The following is a 19,510-nucleotide window of genomic DNA, read 5'->3' on the forward strand; positions in this document are numbered from 1 at the left end:
AATTAGAAGATAAACTTCAAATTTTTTTGGGAAAAAACCTCAGAGCAAATTAGTGATAATGGTGCTAAATATCTTTTAAGTATAATGTTGTCATCGCAAAATTGTTGTACCTTAGAATTGTCGTACGGCTTTTTAATCACTCTTTATGAAAAAGCCATTCCTTCCCATTTGTTAAAAAGTAAGATTTATTTAAACTCTGTATTCTAGAAACTGGAAAGAATTACATTTCTGGCTAGTCCAATAAATGATACAGAGTTGCTCTTTATTTTCCATTAGAAAAGTATTTAGATATTTCTTGGTTAAAAAAAGTTTATTGAGAAAAATTGCTAAGTCCACATTTATTTTTTAAGAGTTTTAAAATTAATTTGAGAGAGAGAGAGAGAGCAAAGTAGGTAAAGTAGCAGGGAGAGGGGAACAGCAGACTCCCCATTGAGCAGAGATCCTGATGAGGGGTTGGATTCCAGGGCCCTGAGATCATGACTTGAGCTGAAGTCAGAGGCTTAACCAGCTGAGCTACCAAGGCACCTCTAAATCACAATTCTAATGGACATTTACCACTTTGCTTCTCTGAATCAAAAACACTGGAAATTAGTCTCTCTGAACTTAACAGCTTCAAGCTAATGCAAAAAGAAAAAGTACAACAAATAGACCAGAGTCTATCTAGTCTCTGGGTTAGATGTGCGCATAAAAATCAGCTACTTTCTGGGCATCTGGGTGACTCAGTGGTTGAGCTTCTGCCTTTGGCTCAGGTCGTGATCCCAGGGTTGTCGGATTGAGTCCTTCATTGGGCTCCCAGCAGGGGGCTTGCTTCTCCCTCTACCTGTGTCTCTGCCTCTCTCTGTGTCTCTAATAAATAAATAGAATCTTAAAAAAAAAAAAATCTGCTGTTGGCAACTATTACATCACTTCTGAAGCTCGTTTGCTTCTCCTTTCAGAATGGACTCAATGCTCTCCACCTGGCTGCCAAGGAGGGCCACGTGGGCCTGGTTCAGGAGCTGCTGGGAAGAGGGTCCTCAGTGGATTCTGCTACTAAGGTAAGGGTTCATGCCGGTAGAATTTATTTCCTTATTTATTTATTAAAGTTGCTTTCTCTGGTTATGCTTTGCAGAGGTTTGCTGGAACACCAAGATACTTGACAATGCAGAACTGAAATTGAGACTCCTCTAAACTTTGCAGAGTTTGAATTGGTTCATTTAGGGCTTTATCAAACATGAGACAGAAGAATCTTTGTACCTGGTTTCTAATATTTTGTCCTTTTTTCCTTTGGTTCACAGAGAGAATAGATTAATATAATCCTCTATAGACAATAGCACCTCTTTTCCTAAGGTCAATTCATTTAAAAAAATAGACTGATGTAGTGAACTTCTCAGTTGAAATGGGCAAGTAATTTTCATGTTTTAAGCTTTTATGTCTTTTAATGTATTTACTTAACTTGGTAAGAGAATATACAGAATCTTTTATATTGTAATGGAAAGGATATTTTGGATCATGGATTGAATTATTGGGAAAATTTGATTTTGCCACTGTAATGTGTATTTGTACAGAGAAATTGGACTCATTTTTAAAGAAAAGTACCAGAAGTTTGGTTTGCCCAGAAACTATTGTTTTTTGTTGTTGTTGTTGTTGTTGATATTCCTTTTACTAAAGTAAACTTGAACCTTGTCTTTGGGGAGTCATTTCAGAAACAACAGATATATTTTTAAAATATCATCAGAGGCAACAAACATTTGTCTTGAGAAGGGGTAATTTTAATTTGGAGAAAAACAGTAGCCAGTCAGAATCAAGCCTGTTACCCAGGGCTGGATTGTGATTTATGGTTGTGAGAGAAGCAGAGAGGCTGCAGGCCCTCTAGCCTCCAGCTGGAGATTATTTTGATCAGGGATACACAAAAAGAATGCTGGAATAAGTTAGGAATATGGCCAGGTAACCTGGATTTCTAACACCTCATGCATGCATAATTGCCTAAATGTAGACAGGCCCTGCTCATGATATTCAGCAATTCTAGTGGAAATTTAAAAACAAAACCAAAAGCTCTCTGGCAATTGCAAAGAAAAATTAAAATACAAGTTTACTATAGGCAATAAATTGTCACACATCTGCACGTGCACACAAATCCCAAATTTGATTCAATAAGAAATCAGTCTTTTTATGTTCTTAAACACCTCATCAGAATTATGAAGGCTAGAAAAGGAAAACACTATATGGGAGGCTCAGTGTTTTGATGGCAGACAATTATCCCTTCCCGATGTAGGCCACTATCCTGAAAGAATGACAGGCTTTAACCACTGGAAGTAATTAGCAAAATTGAAAATGCCTGTACATTTGATTTCTACAAAATTTGGAAACCTCTAAGATTTTCTATTTTGTTTCTCCGAAACAGAAGGGAAACACTGCTCTTCACATTGCGTCTTTGGCTGGACAAGCGGAAGTTGTCAAAGTTCTTGTTAAGGAAGGAGCCAATATTAACGCTCAGTCTCAGGTATTACATTCAGATTTTCTCTTGTGTAAATGAATTCAAATTATTTTTTAAAAAAGATCTTATTTATGTATTCATGAGAGACACACAGAGAGAGGCAGAGACAAAGGCAGAGGGAGAAGCAGACTCCCTCTTGGGAGCCTAGTATGGGATTGATGCTCAACCACTGAGCCACTCAGGTGCCCCAAATGAATTCAAATTAGAACAGCTATGTGAAACTGATTTAATGGGGTTAGCCAGTTGTTGGGTAGATAAGTTTACTATAAATATTTTCTGTTATTTATTTCAGCCAATTATTTTATTAACTCATGCTGTGGTATTTCTTATTTTTTTGATGTATCATGATCTCCCTCTTAATATAACTGAAAATTTGACAACTGTGGTCTCTCATTTGCTTTAAGTGCATTAAAGAAGAATATAAAGTGGTTTCTTTCCAGAATGACAGTGACATCTGTGAAATATGAATTATTCATGAAAGTTCTGCGTTGCGCTATAAAAGTATTTTCTCTCCTTAAGTTTTAAAAATTCTCAGAAGATTAGCATTCCAGTAGGAAATCTGCTATGGAGTGGGAATCACACTAATTACCTCACACCCCAAATATGGACTTTATAAAACTCCTGAAGGAAACAGGAAAATTCGTGACCCACAGCCTATGATGCATATAATAACAATAAAGCAGATCCTGATTTCTTGAGTGAAAACTATTACTTTGCCCAAAGCTTTACTCTTGGTATCTATTCTGTATCTATGTAGAAACTGAGGTGCATATCCTTATAAATCCATTTATTTTCTCTCTTTTTAAAAGTTTCTAGCCTTCTTTATATCACAGGCCATGCCATGGGGACTACTGGCAAAATAAACCAGTTTCTCTCTATCTTTTCTTTGGGATAATCTTACCAGCTTGCTTTTGAAGGCCTTTGTGTAGGAATAGTTCTACTGATTTTGTTCATTCATTCATCATGCAGATATGGTAGAAATGGAACTCTAGGGCATAAATGGAACAAATGCTGGACCCAGAAAATACTACAGGGCAAAAGTTAGAATCAGCCCTATTTTCTTTGACTGATTATATGGAAGAACCTGTTGAAATTATGACAGACAAGACATTATTTATTTTTATTTCTGGAATAGCATACTGTTTTAAATAACCACATTTTTCTTTTAAAACCCAAAATTTCTTTTAAAACCCAAATAACATATCTCTACTTTCACATTGAGAATATGCCATATTCTAAAATCTTATTAAATGAAAAAATTTTTAAAAATGGTACCATCTGTAAAGAATTCCCATATAGTCTATAAAGTATAATGGCATCTTGGGGCTAGTGACAGGATTTGACAAAATCTTCTGCTCTAAAGTAAGGGCTTAACACCTTTCCTTTATGATAGTAGGAGAACATCTTGTTGCTCTAGAGCAAAAGTTCTCAAACTTTAGCTGGCACCTTAATCACCTGCAGGGCTTGTTGAAACACATGATTCTAGTCCCAGCCTCAGAGTTTCTGATTCAGTTCTGGAATGGGACCTGAGAATTTTCATTCCTCACAAGTTCTCATGTAACGCTGACACTGTTGGTTCAGAAACACTTTGTGAACCACTGCTTTAGAGAATGTAAGAGAAAACTGGGCATAAGAACCTTGCAGTGAGATTCACCTAGTATGGGCTTAACAACGTGCATAAATCAATAGTTTGTGTACTTAAGATGTGTGGAAATGAAAGCCTGGTCAAGTGCAATTGCCCATAGGAGGTTTCTTTTAATGGAAAGTTCACACGCTGTTAGGGCTGTTAGTATCTATAAAAAGCACTTAGTTACTTTTCTCAGAATGATCAGTTGAACATTGTGATTTCATAAAAGTTGACAGGTAGCAAATACTGCAAGATAAATGCTTGTTAAAAGTTATATCAGTTATTATACTGTGATTATTGGAAATTTATATGCTTTGGGGATTTTTCAAGAAGAGCAGGCTCAAACCATTTAATTGGTAATTTGCTTTCAAGAGTCAATGAGCCCATTCTTTATAGTCATAATCACACCAGATTATAATAGATCCTACAGGAAGATTTGTATTGTCATTAAGAGATTAAAATAATCTTTATTTGTATTATACTTAATGAGCTCAATTGAAGATTCATATTGTAGGGAATTCTGACAAATAGCTTCAAACTGATTTTATTTTGTGAGAAAGTTTTAGAATGAGAAAAATTAATAAATAAAATTTAGGATGTTTTTCTAAATGATTAAGTGATTTGATAAGCCCCATGACATTATTTATTATATTGAATTTGGGTGGCCTTCACTACCAATTAACAAAAATTACTATTATTTAAAATATAACTTAATGATTGAAATTAAAATACAGGAATTTATATAAAAGAGGTTGATTATTTTGTTCCTATGTGTGAACAAATCCAAAAGGTATGGTTTCAAGGGCCATGAGAGAGGATATGAGTCCTTCATACCTCATTCTCATTAGTCTTATCTTTTTAAGGTACAGATTTCTTACATGGTGACAGCGGACTTCAGGTCGATGGGTAGGACCATGCTCATGGTAGATAGTCATTTCCTTTTGAGAATCAGAAAAGTGGCATAGGAATGCCAAATGCTCAAGATAAATTCTGAGTTATACTCAAATTGCACCTTCTATACAATATCTTTCCAAGAACACAATGCAAGGCAAATGCAGGATAGTCTGTTACTATAGGAACGTTGATATCTGCCTAATAATTAGCCTTTGACAACCTTCTGAGTTATTTGGAAATGGACCACTAAGGTTATTGTTGAATTAAGAAGATAAAATCTCTCTGAAAAGCTCCAAGGAATAAATGTTCAGAAGTATTTACAGGGCTCATAGGTTATGGAGAGGTATACATCTGTGGATTTTTCTGCATTCTTTACCTAAACTATAAAATCCATGTGAGGCTTACCCTCACATGACACAGTGCCGATTATGGTAGTCAGTGTCCTTAATCATGAAGACTTCCAGGATGCCAGCAGAACCAATTTAAGTATTTTAAGTAGAATTATGTGATCAGTGTAATAACCATCCACCAGTGTTTAAGTTTCTGTGCTCATCAGTGGTGGCAGTGTGGTCTCTACTGAGTCCGTTCTTGGTATGATTTTAAATATTGCTCATACAGTGTAGCTCTCTGGCTTGGTTCTTTGCTCTCCTGGATTTGGTGGCATGGAGATCTCATTTAGACCTCAGTGAGAGCCTTTTTCATAGAATAATGCGGCTGAAAGTCAAATTAGAGTGGTTGGAGGAATGCTATTTGCCTTGAGGATGGTTCCTTGCTTTCTGAAAACACAGCTACTTTCAGACAAGCTTTACTAGTCATATTAACATTTTCTAAACTGTCCTACATAAGTAATGCTGGATGCTATTACTTACTTCTGGCTATTGGTACTGCCATTCATTTGTCACTTTTATGATCTATAAGCCTGTTAGACTCAGGGATGCAACTTTTATTTTTATTTATTTTTAAAAGATTTTACTTATTTATTTTAGAGAGAGAGTACCTGAGTGCAAGGTAGGGCAGGGTGGAGCCCATCATGGGGCTGGATCTCACACAGGACCCTGAGATCGTGACCTGAGCCAAAACCAAGGGTCGGACATTTAACCAACTGAGCCACCCAAATGCCCCAGAGATACGATTTTTTAAAAAAATCATTCCAATTATATATTATAGAAGAAATTTTGAAAAAAATTTTAAAAAGACTCAGGATTTAAAGGATGAGTTCCTTTAAATTTTTGTAGCACTTTTTACCCATTGATATTTGCCTATCTCATGAGGTTTATTTTTTGTATATATATATATATATATATATATATATATATATATATACACACACAGTTTCTGCAAGGTGGTAAATTTCTTGGGAGCAGATATTTTTCCTCACATTTCTTTATATTTTTAGGATTTGACATAATACCTTGCACACATATGCATGTCTAACGATAAGCTTTGTTGTATATTCCAATCATTCTTAGCAGTAGATGTTAATAATAGTACAATAAATAATACTGACTGCCAGGCACTATATCTAGTAAATTGTGTACATTATGTCTGCATCTTCATTTACTCTGTCCTTATCGATGACAGACTGAGACAAAGATGATGCATTTACTCGCTCATAATCTTTATCCCTAGGCAAAGTTCCTTCTTATAGCTCCCATAACAGTTCTATGTTCACTACAGACTCCACAGAACAGCTTTTATAATTCTTTTTTTCTTCTGGCCCAAACCCTATTAAGGTCTAGGTAAGTAGATTTTCCTGAGGTAGCCTCCATGCAAAAGATTTAAGGTGAAAATTTTCCCTTTAGTATTTTTTGTGAACTATAAATGCTATAGCTTTGCAAAAATGTTCAAAACATTAAGAGATTTTGTTGTTGCTGCCAAGGAAATTTGACATGAGAAATTTCCCCTATTTAATTTTCTCTACAACAAAATGTGACTTTTTATTTCTCACACAAGGGTATTTTTCCTTTAGATTTTTATTATATTTTCTTATGTAAATCATTAAAATTAAAATGTCTCTTGTAATAAAAAGTTACTTTAAAATATCTATTTACTGTTTTGTTTTTACATAGCAAGCTGGTTTATGTGATGCATATTTGACTATAATAATTTAAAGAGCACACTGGATTCTAGAATATGTAATATCTCCATGCAGCAGAAACTAAGTGAAATTGTGGAATGTGGGTACAGTAAAACCTGTGGTCAACTGTATAAGGTTTTTTACCTTATACAGTGGGGCCTGGGATGTTTGAGTTCCCTGGTAGTTAAAGGAAAATGAGATTTCATTAGGAGAAAGGGTGGGCCAGAAACTCCCACAAGACTCTTTAAGAAGTATGTGGAAGAATGTGTCCAGGGAGCTAAGCGTAGGTTAGAATAGAGTCTAGATGCCAAAAAATTGCAATCCTTTTTTTTTTTTTAATTGCAATCCTATAGTAATACCTTACACTCAGCCTCTCAATTTTAAAGTGTACTTTTTATTATTTAATCTCATTTTATCTTTACAATGATGTGAATTGGCAATGATTACTCTCGTTTTGGACATAAGGAAAATTGAGACACCAGCAGGAAATCTCAGGTCTCATAACACATTAGTGATGGAGTTGCAAATCCAGGACCATTTGAAATGGACACCTTCCTTCCAATAGTCTTCTGTATACTTCACTGTTTACTTTTAAGCTTTCTGTACAATTTCTGCCTCTTCTGGGGAGGTTCATGACGTTACTTAACCTCCCACAAGAGCCAGGTCCCTGGCTTAGAGGCTATCCATTCTTTCCGGGTCTAATTGCTCAGATGCTGGGAATAACTAAAAGCATTCCACAAAAGCTAGGTATTTGCAAGTAAAAGGGATTCATGTACACTGGGACACCTATCCACAGTTGGGACTTTTTCACTCAGCCATCCATTCTCCTGGAGTGTTCTTTTACCAAACATGGTTCTTAACACAGTGGAAGACTTAAGTATACTTTCTGAAGTTTAGTTTGTGATGTCTTTTTGATTCATTTTTCGTATCAATGTCTGCATATTTCTACTTTTTCTTGGAATTCCTTATGTTTCAGTATCATGAGGACTCCAGAAACAGTTTTGTTTTCTTTTCATTTTATTTTATTGGTGAGTACAAATAAAATATTCTGACTTGGTATTCTTTATACCATATATTTTTTAAAGATCTTATTTATTTATTCATGAGAGACAGAGAGAGAGGCAGCGACATAGGCAGAGGAAGAGGTAGGCTCCTTGCAGGGAGCCCGATGTAGGACCCAATCCTGGGACTCCGGGATCATATCCTGAGCCAAAAGTAGATAGATATTCAACCTCTGAGCCACCCAGGTGTCCCTCTTCATATCATATTTTACTAAAAAAATTTTTCTATTTTTCTTGAATCATCTTTGCTTATGTTCATTACTCTTTGTTCTTTCAATCCTGGAAATTTCATTCCAAAAAGAAGGCTTTTCTATTTGTAACACAAATATGATTAGACTTTATTTTATTAGCTTTTAGATTTTTAACCCATGACCATTCACGCCAGTTGCAAGATTACATTACCATTAATTACACCCCCAGAATTTTAGTAGTGCATATGCCCACTATCAATGATAAATGTCTTGCCAGGTATAGCTTCCAATAGTTTTTTCTTCACTGGCCCTCACCCATTGTCACAAATAATTTGAATTGGGCTGTGAAGAGGAAGAAAACCTACACAGTTGGCCAGCATGCCCATTACACTGAATTGCTTCCATATGGCCATGGAGCCATCCCAGGCTCTCAAAACAAAAACTCGTAATGGAACATTCCGTTCTGTCACACACACACGCACACACACACACACACACACACACACATATTGTATAAAATGGGATCTAGGATTACAGATTTTAAAAATTGTTTTGTTTTCAGCATTTTTTCCTCCAAATACATACATATGGTTCTTTCTTAATAAGGTTCTTGGCTATTTTAATTAAGAAAATTATTGGGCACCCGGGTGGCTCAGTTGGTTAAGTGTCTGCCTTGGGCTCAGGTCATGATCCCAGGGTCCTGGGATTCAGCCCCACATCAGTCTCTGTGCTCAGCAGGGAGCCTGCTTCTCCCTCTCCCTCTGCCTGCCACTCCCTCTGCTTGTGCTTTCTCTCCCTCTCTGTCAAATAAGTAAATTCTTTCTTAAAAATTAAGAAAATTATTGTAACACAATTCTCTGAAGTTAAGAGGCATGTACTTGCATTTGACTGGGGATAAGAAAGAACTTAGGATACTAAAAGCTAATAAAATAAAGTCTAATCATGTTTGTGTTACAGAGCCTTCTTGACTGAAAATCAGGTTACTGGGTGATTATACGTTTGTAAGTGCATCTGTGTTCCTCAGCATCCAAGTTAAACAAAGGAAGTGTGCTTTCCCCAATTCCCTTTTCTCTGATATATTTAGAGAAATAATGAGAATTGAGATCTTTAAAATTTTACGTAAAATGGATTATCTCCTATTCTAGTAGAATTTCAACATTAAAAGTAGTAGTCTGTTCACACACACATACACACATCTGAAGAGACATATCATATTTTCATTTTTAATAAAATAAAGCAATTTTCCATTTTTGAAATAAAATTAATACATGTATATTTTGTCTTTATGTTCATTTATCTGGCCACAGGTAGTGCGAAATGACTGAAAACTAGTTGTCAGTTTGTCCTGAAACTTGATGGAAATAAGACATAAATATCATTGAATCTAAGTCTGTGGTAGATGTCCCATTTATTTTTCACTTCAGAAGCCTATCTGTGCCCACTATTATTGCATTTTAAAGAAACTGCATTTGTAGAAAGGTAAGACTTGTAGGGAGAAGAATAAAATGGCTGAGATAGCTCTACATTTCTCTTAATAGAAATAGAGCTCACATTTCGTACAGAAGACACTTCTTTTTCTATCCTTCAGAGTTTAAATGGAGGATAAGCAACTCTGGTGACAGTTAAAATAGTATAGCAGCAGTCTGCTTCTTACCTCAGATGTCACAGCACAGTGTCTAAGCTCTACAGCAACTGAGATGCTAGGGAGACCTCAAAGCAACCAGCCTTCCAGGCAAAGATCACAAAACAGAACAAAACTGTGAAAACGTTATAACACTAAATAAGCTAAATAAAACTTGCCAATAGAAAATTAGTGGGAGTACTCATTCATTCCCCTACCTTCTCCCTCCCTCACTCGGAAGGTATTTGGGTATTTGACATGTGCTCACTTATACTTGCTAGAGATACAAAGATGGAGTTGGGAGTGGGGGAGGCCTGAGGAAGTGATGACTGAACTACTTTCTGTTTGTTTGTTTTTTAACTCATAGATTATTTTTTAAACCTATTTTTTCCAGCTTCAGTGAAGTATGATTGACAAATAAAATTGTACATTTGAAGTATACAATGTGATGATTTGATATATGTATGCGTTGTGAAAGGAGGCCAGGTTAATTAACATGTTCCTGGCCTCACATGTTACCTTTAATTCACTTTCTCTCTCTCTCTCTCTCTCTCTCTCTCTCTCTTCTTTCTTTTTTTAAAATGAGAACGTTTTTGTTCTGTTGTAGCAAATTTCAATTGTACAGTATAGTGTTATCAACTACATAGTAGTCATTGGGTTATACATTAAATTCTCAGAACTTATTCATTTTATAACTGAAAGTTTGTATACTTTACCAGCCTCTCACCCCCCCCCCCACTCCCTGAGAACCATTTTTGTACTTTCTGTTCCTGTAAGTTCAATTAAAAAAAATAGATTCCACATATAAGTGATACCATGCAATATTTATCTTTCTCTGTCTGTTTATTTCACTTAGCATAATGCCCCCCCAGGAACTGTTCCCTTAAAAAAAAGAATTAACATAAAAATCAGGGGTAAGAGGACATGCAGTGTGCTATGGGAAAATGAAACAGTACAGGCAAGAGCCTAAAAGAAATCTGGGAGCTGAAACATGAAAGGGAAATAGGGTATATATGAGGCTGAGAGAGAATATTAGATCCTGTGGGACTCTGTGAGCCATATTAAGGATTTTGTTTTAAGATGTTTATCCTAAGCCCAGTATGAGGTAGAGGTGGGAGGTAGAAAAAGATAAAATTTGGGTTTTGAAATCACCCTGGTGCAGTCTGAAGAACTATAAAAGGGGCATCATCATAATAGAACCTCCCTCATAGTGGTTATGAGAATTGAATTAGTTAATCCATGTACAGCACTTAGAACAATGCCTGGCATAAGAACTCAATGAATGTCATTGTTAGTAGATTCAGTGATAGCTCATTTGTGCAAGAGCAGCCACTCTGCATGCCACTGCTGCCTGTGGCACTAGAGGAGATGGCAACAAAGTCAGTTTCTTGATGTAGGTTAAGAGGTTGCTACTAAAAATGAAATCTACAGCAATGATTGGATTTTTTCACACGTTTTTTGGAACACTGTCAATTCAGGTGTATGAAATAGCATTATCTTAAACACAGATGCAATAGTAATTTAATAGTTTAAGAGTAATTCAGTAGTGAGGATATTTAGAATATAGACATTGATCACCTAGAGACATATGCAGGTTTGGATTAATGGATAAAATATGAGAATTCTCATCTCAGATATATATTCTGGGTGGTGAAAATTGAAGTACAACTAACAAAATATGGATTTAACCAAGTATTATTTTTGAAAATCACTTTCAGGGATAATTCCAAATGCAGAAAACCCTACATAGAATATCATAAATAAAAAATATTATTTACATTTACTTATGATAAAATAGTAAAAAGATTTTTGAAGTGTCTAAAATACAGTATTAGCATACCTTATTTAAAACAAGCTCGCAATGAAGCTAGTGTACAAGTTGAAGATGTGGAAAAACAACTTTAAATTGCTTTTTAAGAAACATCTGATGATCTTGATCGATCTGGTTGGTTTTCTTTCAATATAAAGTTCCATTCTATATTTTTTATTTGGGCAGTTACCATTTTTCAGGACTAATGATCATAACTTTATGGGTCATTTTAGTTCTCTACTACAGATATTTTTGTGCCTGGTATTTTAATATTATTTTAAATGATGTGTTTAAGATGTATTCAAATTAAGATTAAATTTTATTTTTAATAACTTTAAAAAGTTACCCAGCTAGGAATATCAGATTGCTTTTTGAAGAAATATACAAAAACTACTGCAAAAACATTTAGAATGATAAGATATTAAAAATATTCTCATTAAAGCCAGTAACAAGAAAAGCCAGTGATAGTATTCAACATTGTGTTTGAGCTCTAGCCAATATAACAAAATAAGAATATGAATAGAAAAGAAAAAAATGTTTTATATAGAATATGTGATTATTTAGATAACCCAAAAGAATCTGCAAAAAAATTAAGATGTTTTTACATAAATTTATTAAAAGCCTACTTACAGCATTAATTTTATCCCATGCACATCACAGACTTGGACTTTCACAGTCTTTGGCTAAGATTTTCTTCAGACTAAAAGTTGAAATGAATTATTCTTTTAAAAAGTTAATACTAAGACAAAGTAGTAAGTTCCACATCTAAAAATGTTAGATTAAGACTTTAAATATTCTATATAAAATTAGATTTTTGATGCACAGCTGTGTTGGGAAATACTTTTTGTTTAATGATTTTAAATGGTCACAAAATCATACTGAAAGTACATATGTTTTGATTTGCAAATAGTAGCTCTTTAAACTTTTGGATTTTTAGGAACTGAAACACAAGTGAACCAATGATGTCATCAAAAGACATTAATGAACTATCTGAACATAACTTGGTACAGTTTTTTTAATTGTAACCCTTTACAACTTTAAGTTTAAATAATGTAAATTGACTTGAAGATAGGAATAGCAGTAAATGTAAGCAGTAGAATAACACCTTGCCATTATTGCAAATCAACAAAAGCACATCTTTTCAGGAGAACAAGGTGAGGACATCTCTAGGTAGAGACAGACACAGAGGCAGGGAAAATTCCACTCCAGAATAAGAAAAGGCAATAAAGTATGTTTAAGTAATCCAGGAATACTACATGCATAGATAAACAGACTTCATGAGAGACTTTATAGTGATTAGGAGCCGTACTCTATCACTTACTATTTTTTTTTCTTGTTTTAAAAATTTATTTATTTATTCATGAGAGAAACAGAGAGAGAGGCAGAGACACAGACAGAGGGAGAAGCAGGCTCCATGTAGGGAGCCTGACTGTGGGACTCGATCCCAGGTCTCCAGGATCACACCCTGGGCTGAAGGCGGCGCTAAACCGCTGAGCTACCCAGGCTGCCCTATCACTTACTATTTGTGTTACTTTGGGCTTGTTACTTAACCTCTCAGTGACTCCATTTCCCCATCTGTAAAATGGGGGTACTAATATTCACTGCATGGGGTAAATATGAAGATTAAATAGGTTAAAACATGTGAAGTGCTTAGAACAGTGCCTGGTACATAATAAATGTAATATAAATGATAGCTTTTCTCTTAATTATTTGATATAATAGTTTATATAAAATTATTGAGTAAGTAATACATGGTTTGGAGCAGAAGTTAAATTAACTTTTAATTAACAAAACTGTTATTTTGGTTGATTGTCCATTGGAGCTGAGAAATCATGTTCTAGAAGTAGTGGTAGATAAAAGATTATACAGAAATTTCATCTCTAGTGACTAGCAATATGTAACTTGTCCTTGATATAACATAGGTTTGGCACACAGGGCATGAATCTGAATAATTAGAAAAAGCACTTGCTACAAACAGCAAGAAAGAAAAATTACTATATTCATTGAACACATACCATAGGCCAAGCACTGTTCTATCCACAGGGGATGGAACAAAATCTCTGCTTTATTAACTTTTGGTACTTAAAACATTCAAATTTAAATCATCACTTCTTTTGTGTTTTCTAGCAATTTTTCTGTTTTCTGTTATTTTAACATTACTTCTGTTTTTAATCCCAGTATTTAACAAATTTACTTAAATATGATTTAATAAAGGAAAAAGGTGTTCTTTACCTCATACACATGAAAAATGCATTTTGAAGGCTGAAGATAAGGGATTACTTTTTATTTAGAAAAATCCTTATTTTTTTCTATTTCAACTGTTAAGCCAGGCTACTCTCCCATTTTCTTATTATATTTCAAGTCCCAGTCTCTTACTGTATTACTTTCCATGAGAAGCAGGGAATTTTTGGCCAAACTATCTCATTCCTAATATTTATCATAATCTTTCAATTTACAGAGAAACTTGTTAAGAGTATAGATTTTCATAAACATTTGCCAATTTTTGTCACCTTCTAATTTTATATTTAGAAACTGAGTCTGAACTATCAGATACCATCAGCAATCTCAGACAAGATAAGCTTTCTCAAATAGTGCAGTTTTTAACATCAGGAGAGGGTCGCACTGTCTACTGATGGGTGACATTCTAATTTTAGGCCTTTAAAGGTACTTATATCTAAACAACCTAAAACTGTACTTACATGATTCAGTAAACATTTACTTGCTACAAAAGAAAAGATAAGAATTCTGTTCAATGGCAATGATAATACCTTAAGAACACAAACTAGGATTGATCCCTTTTTCGCAGTTAGATATGTTAAAATAACATAATTTGAAAGCATAATAATAATTACTAGCTCACAGGCATGACAATTGTTGTGGGTAGGCATGCTCCAGAAAACACATTTGATAGGTCAGCCTTGTTGGTTGTTTCTGGGTACATTTTGAGGCCAATATATCCAGGTAAGACTATCAAAAAATATTTTATTTTATTTTTTTTAAAGATTCTATTTATTTATTTGTCAGACACACACAGAGAGAGGCAGAGACATAGGCAGAGGGAGAAACAGGCTCCATGCAGGAAACCCGATGCGGGAGGCAGACCTCAATCCCTGAGCCACCCAGGCATCCCACAAAAAATATTTTCATTAAAAATTTATAATGGGAGAATAAAGAGTGTATAGGGCATACTTCTGTATTTTTATGGTGAGCTTTGAGGGGTGACATCCTCCCTCAAAATTATTCAGGTGCCAATTGTAGCTTCTCTATTTTGAGATCAAGAACTCTGCACCTGACTTTTTCAAGTGGAACACTTTGAAGGAAAGTATTGCTATGGATACCTCTAGATTGTAGTAAGGCAGCCTCTGTCTCAGTGAGAATATGTCACACAGTTTTCAGGAGCAGTGTGAATCAACCTTGCCACCTCAGATTCTAATTAGATTTATTTTCCAGGATAAGAACCCTCTCTCTCTTTCCGTGATGATTCTTTCTGTGACATATTTGTACCTAACAGAACTCTTCCAAGGAACAGCCTAAGGCACATTTAGACAACCAAGTTCTGTGTTCTCTGCCTCGTGTATGATATCAAGATTTTAGAGGCCAATCGGCAAGCTTCTGTTTTTCAGAAATATGACAGTTCCTATCATCCGTTACATTCTCCTTATTTCCATGGCTGCCAAAATCCAAAAGTTCAATTATTGCATCTAGCCCATTCAGGGTTTTGCTTGTCTCCACTAGTGCTCTGCAGCCAAAGATTGTTTACGTCTGCTTTTATAGCCTTACCTTCACTATGGATATATATGTTAACTATCCATATATACAAAATGTTTTAAATAACCTTAAATCCTTTGTGAATATGATTATATTTCAAGATATAAATTATTTAAAAAGTGCTACAAGGGACACTAAGCATGAGCATGTGATCAAGTGGTTCACGTGTTGTCTATGTGAGTTTTGGGATCATTACATTGACAATATTCATTCTTTGAGGTTATATCTTTGCCAAGCTGTGAACGAGAACTTGTGTTAAGTAGCTGTTAAATATTGAGTATATCACTTAGGACTGGTTACTTTAATGGATCTATTTCCTTGCTTGGTCTCAGCACTACTCTAACTCCCTAGCAACTTTTAAAAGAGCTCAGAGAAGGTCAAGTCAGCATGCACTAAAACCCACACTTAGTAAAGGAAAAGTTCCATACTGAGGCTTTTGTTGCCCTTAAACTACTCTGTTTCTCAAACGTTACTGAACCTATGTGTATTCCTAGGTCTTGTTTCGATTTCTATTGGTATAATATGGTATAATATGTATAGTATGATATGCTTGAAACTTTGGTTATCCCTGTTAATGTCAGAGAAGAGTTAAGAATAATATAATTCTGACCACTTTTGAGTGACTGAAAAAACTTACAGCAAACATTTTGCAGAGAAAAGGAAACTTTTACTTTGAAATTTTTTTTATAAATGTTTGAGTCCTAATGGAGTTTGTCAGTGTGTTTGTGTGTCTGCATGCCCTCAACTATGTTTTAATTTTTAAATTGGAATACCAAGTACTGCAATCATTAAGTGGCAAAATGGATTGGCATTGCTAAAAGAAACAATAATTTCATTTCATTAAATATTCAGACTTTCTAGATGCCTGTTATTGGGCAATAAAAAAGATGTATGATTATCTTTTGTATTTATTAACAAAGCTAGGTCGATTAGTTGTGCCTTTTGACAGGATTATAAATGTGGCTTTACGTAAGTTGGTCCAAATGAACCATTTAGCATTTTGGTAGTAGATGTGCTTTTAAAGACTTGGAGCAGCATTTTATTTTCTCAAAGACAGTTGGTTAGAAATAAGAAAACCTTTTGGTAATCATTAATTACAAAATTTTTTTAATAATATATGAGAGAAGTAAAAGAGTCATAGCTGATTTTGAGTATTTTATAATGCAGAGTCAAAACTCTTTGATCTTGATTATGCCCAGTCAACTTCAAAATGATAAAACAATAACCAGTTAAATTATTATGGCTTAATTAAAAATAATTATTTCAGATTTATGGATATTACTATGTTGGAAAATGAAAGCACCCTACAGTGATTGTTAGACTTAATTTTCTCAATACATGAGCCTATACTCAGCAGTCAATATTTTTTCTTTGGGAGATGATACATTTCCTTTTTTTTTTTTTTTTTTGATACATTTCCTTTTGCTCCTAAGCTATTGGGTCATTTACGAAGTTGCTCAAAAATGCATATTTTTAAAGCAACTGCTGCTTATAATGAGCAAATTGCAGTAGAGATTTTTGAAAATAAAGACATATAAAGATACAAACCTAGTAATTATGTTGTCTAGTAACTTGAAAGTTTAGAAAAATTTACTTAAAATATATCAGTGAATTAATTTCTACCCAATTTCAATTTTCAAATATTTATTAACTTTATGTTAAAATTTAATCTCTGATACTGAGACATTTTCATTGCATCTATAGAGATTAGGGCACAACATCTGCAAATTTAATTTTAGTTTTTTTCATTAAAATTATTATATTTACAACATAAAACATTCTTATAGATTATTATAAAATTTTATGTGGTATAGTGAGAAAGCATTAAATCCAGTGATAGAAAAACTTGCCATTTCTATCAGCAACTTAAATGAAAGTTAGCATTACATCTGCAGAAATAACAATAGAAGAAAACCTACTACTGAATATCTTTTTGCCACTCACACAGAAAAAAATATTTTAAAATCTCATCTCTTGGAAGAGAAAATTTATTTCCTTACTGAAAATAACCCATCTGGTTTTTTGTACTTTAACCTTATTCTTAAAAATCGATTTTATACTTTCCCTGCAGATGTATTTCAGGGTCACTGAGTAACATATTTTTAACATAATAGAAAATTCTGCTTTTAATACTTTTATTTCTGTACTATACTTTATGATATTTTGGGTTTCTGGGAAAATGCTTCATTTTAACTAATGACAATAGGATAAGCTATATTTTAGTATAGATGTCTGTATCAACTAGAATGCCTTCAATAGCAAACAAGAAAAATCTTAGTTTGTCTTGCGTAATTAAGAAAGGGACTTTCTTGGCTTTTCTGAATACAAAGTTAAAAAGGTGAGGTAAACTCCAGTAGTATATTGATTTGTTTCAGTTTTTTGTTTCCCTTCCAGTGGCTTATTCATAACTAAGGGCTCAGATTCTCTTTCTCTTTGCTATCATTTCTGCAGTTCAAGCTTTATTCTAGGATGATCTTCCTTGTAGACTTAAGATTGGAGCCATACTTTTTCTTGTTCAGAGTCAAAATAAGGGAGCCTTGTCCCAACTTTACAAAAGAGAATCTGAATTTGACTGATTGGACCATTTGACTTCTTTTGCCCAGACTTGAACCAGTCATTGTACCCAATAAAATGGAATTTGTTGATTGGCTTAAACCATCTGATACTGGAGCTAGTAGATAAAAAGAAAAATTCAGCTTCATTGGACTTATATGAACTATGGGCGGGGGGGAACGCATAGATACTTTAAGGAAAAACCAGGATGCTATAAAAAAAAAAGAAGGTTACCGGGTAGGCATGGTAGTAAGTAGATGCCCAGTGGTATATTTTGGGTATTCCTTTTTAAAAATTCATTTGCTTTCTTTGTTTTTAATATTTTTTTTTACTTTATAAATTTATTTGCTTTTTCCATGGTTGCTTAAAAGTTTGACTTCTTGTTTTTTGGCTTACAAATCCAAAGACATAAACAATATAATGATTCAGTTACAGCTTAATAGTTTAATGAAGTATTTATTCATTTTTGCAAAGTGAAACATGAGATAAATGTTTTCAATATTTTGGAATTAAATGAGAGTAAATTAAAATTATCACCAGCCACCTCAACTTCTTTGTAGAATGCAATAGTGGTGAGTCACCTGGTACCTTTAAATTTTAAACTTGAATAAAGGAGAAATGTAGAAATCTAAGTTCTCTGTGATTGTCAGGAACCAAGTAAAATACAGGTAAGGGTAAACTGTTAGTCAGCAGCTGTTTATTGGGTGCTTATTGTATACTCAGGAGAGTTTTCATTTCTGTGGAGGACTTTAAACAATTGTTAGACAGGAAGCTGCTTTTAAAAAGTGTATAGACCACATACAAAGTCAAGACAAACACACAAAAAAGGCAAACAATGGAAGAGAGTATATGACTTGGTACTAAATTGTATAGAACCAACTATATACCAGAGAGAAAACTGGAATTGGTTAAACCCTGTTAATGAAAAATGCATGAAAGTCTTGAGCCGAGCATTGAAAAGGAGATAAAGGGAAATTCTCCCCTGCAGAGGGGAAATTGAAATGGAAAACTTTCCACATGGAAAGATTAGTAACAACATTGTTAAGAGGTACAATTCAACTTGGTCAGTGTAGAAATATGGTGAGAAACGCTCATCTGGAAAAATGTCAGAATTTATAAGGATTTGCTCTTAATATGACTGGGGAAAAGGTACAAAAAAGTCTTGATCTTCAGCTGTGGTCTGTGAAAACTGATCTTAAGTCATGCTTGGTAAAATAGTTCATGTTTTCTTGGTTATTACTCATGAGGAGCTGAAAGCAGGGATTATGGTAGACCTTGTGGAAACACAGTATTTTCAGTGGTGTTTCTGATTGCTAGCAAGACCCAGATATGATAAAATAGTGTCTGTCAAATATACTGCTAAAGCACATGACACAATAGTGTCGTAGAAAGAGCTTGAGCTTTAGGATTAGTTATATGTGGGTTCAAATCCCAG

General features: G+C 34.2%; 1 protein-coding gene across 1 annotated transcript in view; it reads left to right on the plus strand.

Moving 5' to 3' along the window:
- ANK2 (ankyrin 2) overlaps positions 1-19,510 on the plus strand; it is a 229,977-nt gene that overhangs the window by 61,515 nt on the left and 148,952 nt on the right. Inside the window, 2 exon segments of the mRNA XM_049104827.1 lie at positions 936-1,034; positions 2,381-2,479. Of these exon segments, the coding sequence (XP_048960784.1) occupies positions 936-1,034; positions 2,381-2,479 (198 nt within the window).

Source organism: Canis lupus, chromosome 32 (genome assembly GCF_003254725.2).
Source record: "Canis lupus dingo isolate Sandy chromosome 32, ASM325472v2, whole genome shotgun sequence".
Classification (NCBI taxonomy): Eukaryota; Metazoa; Chordata; class Mammalia; order Carnivora; family Canidae; genus Canis; species Canis lupus.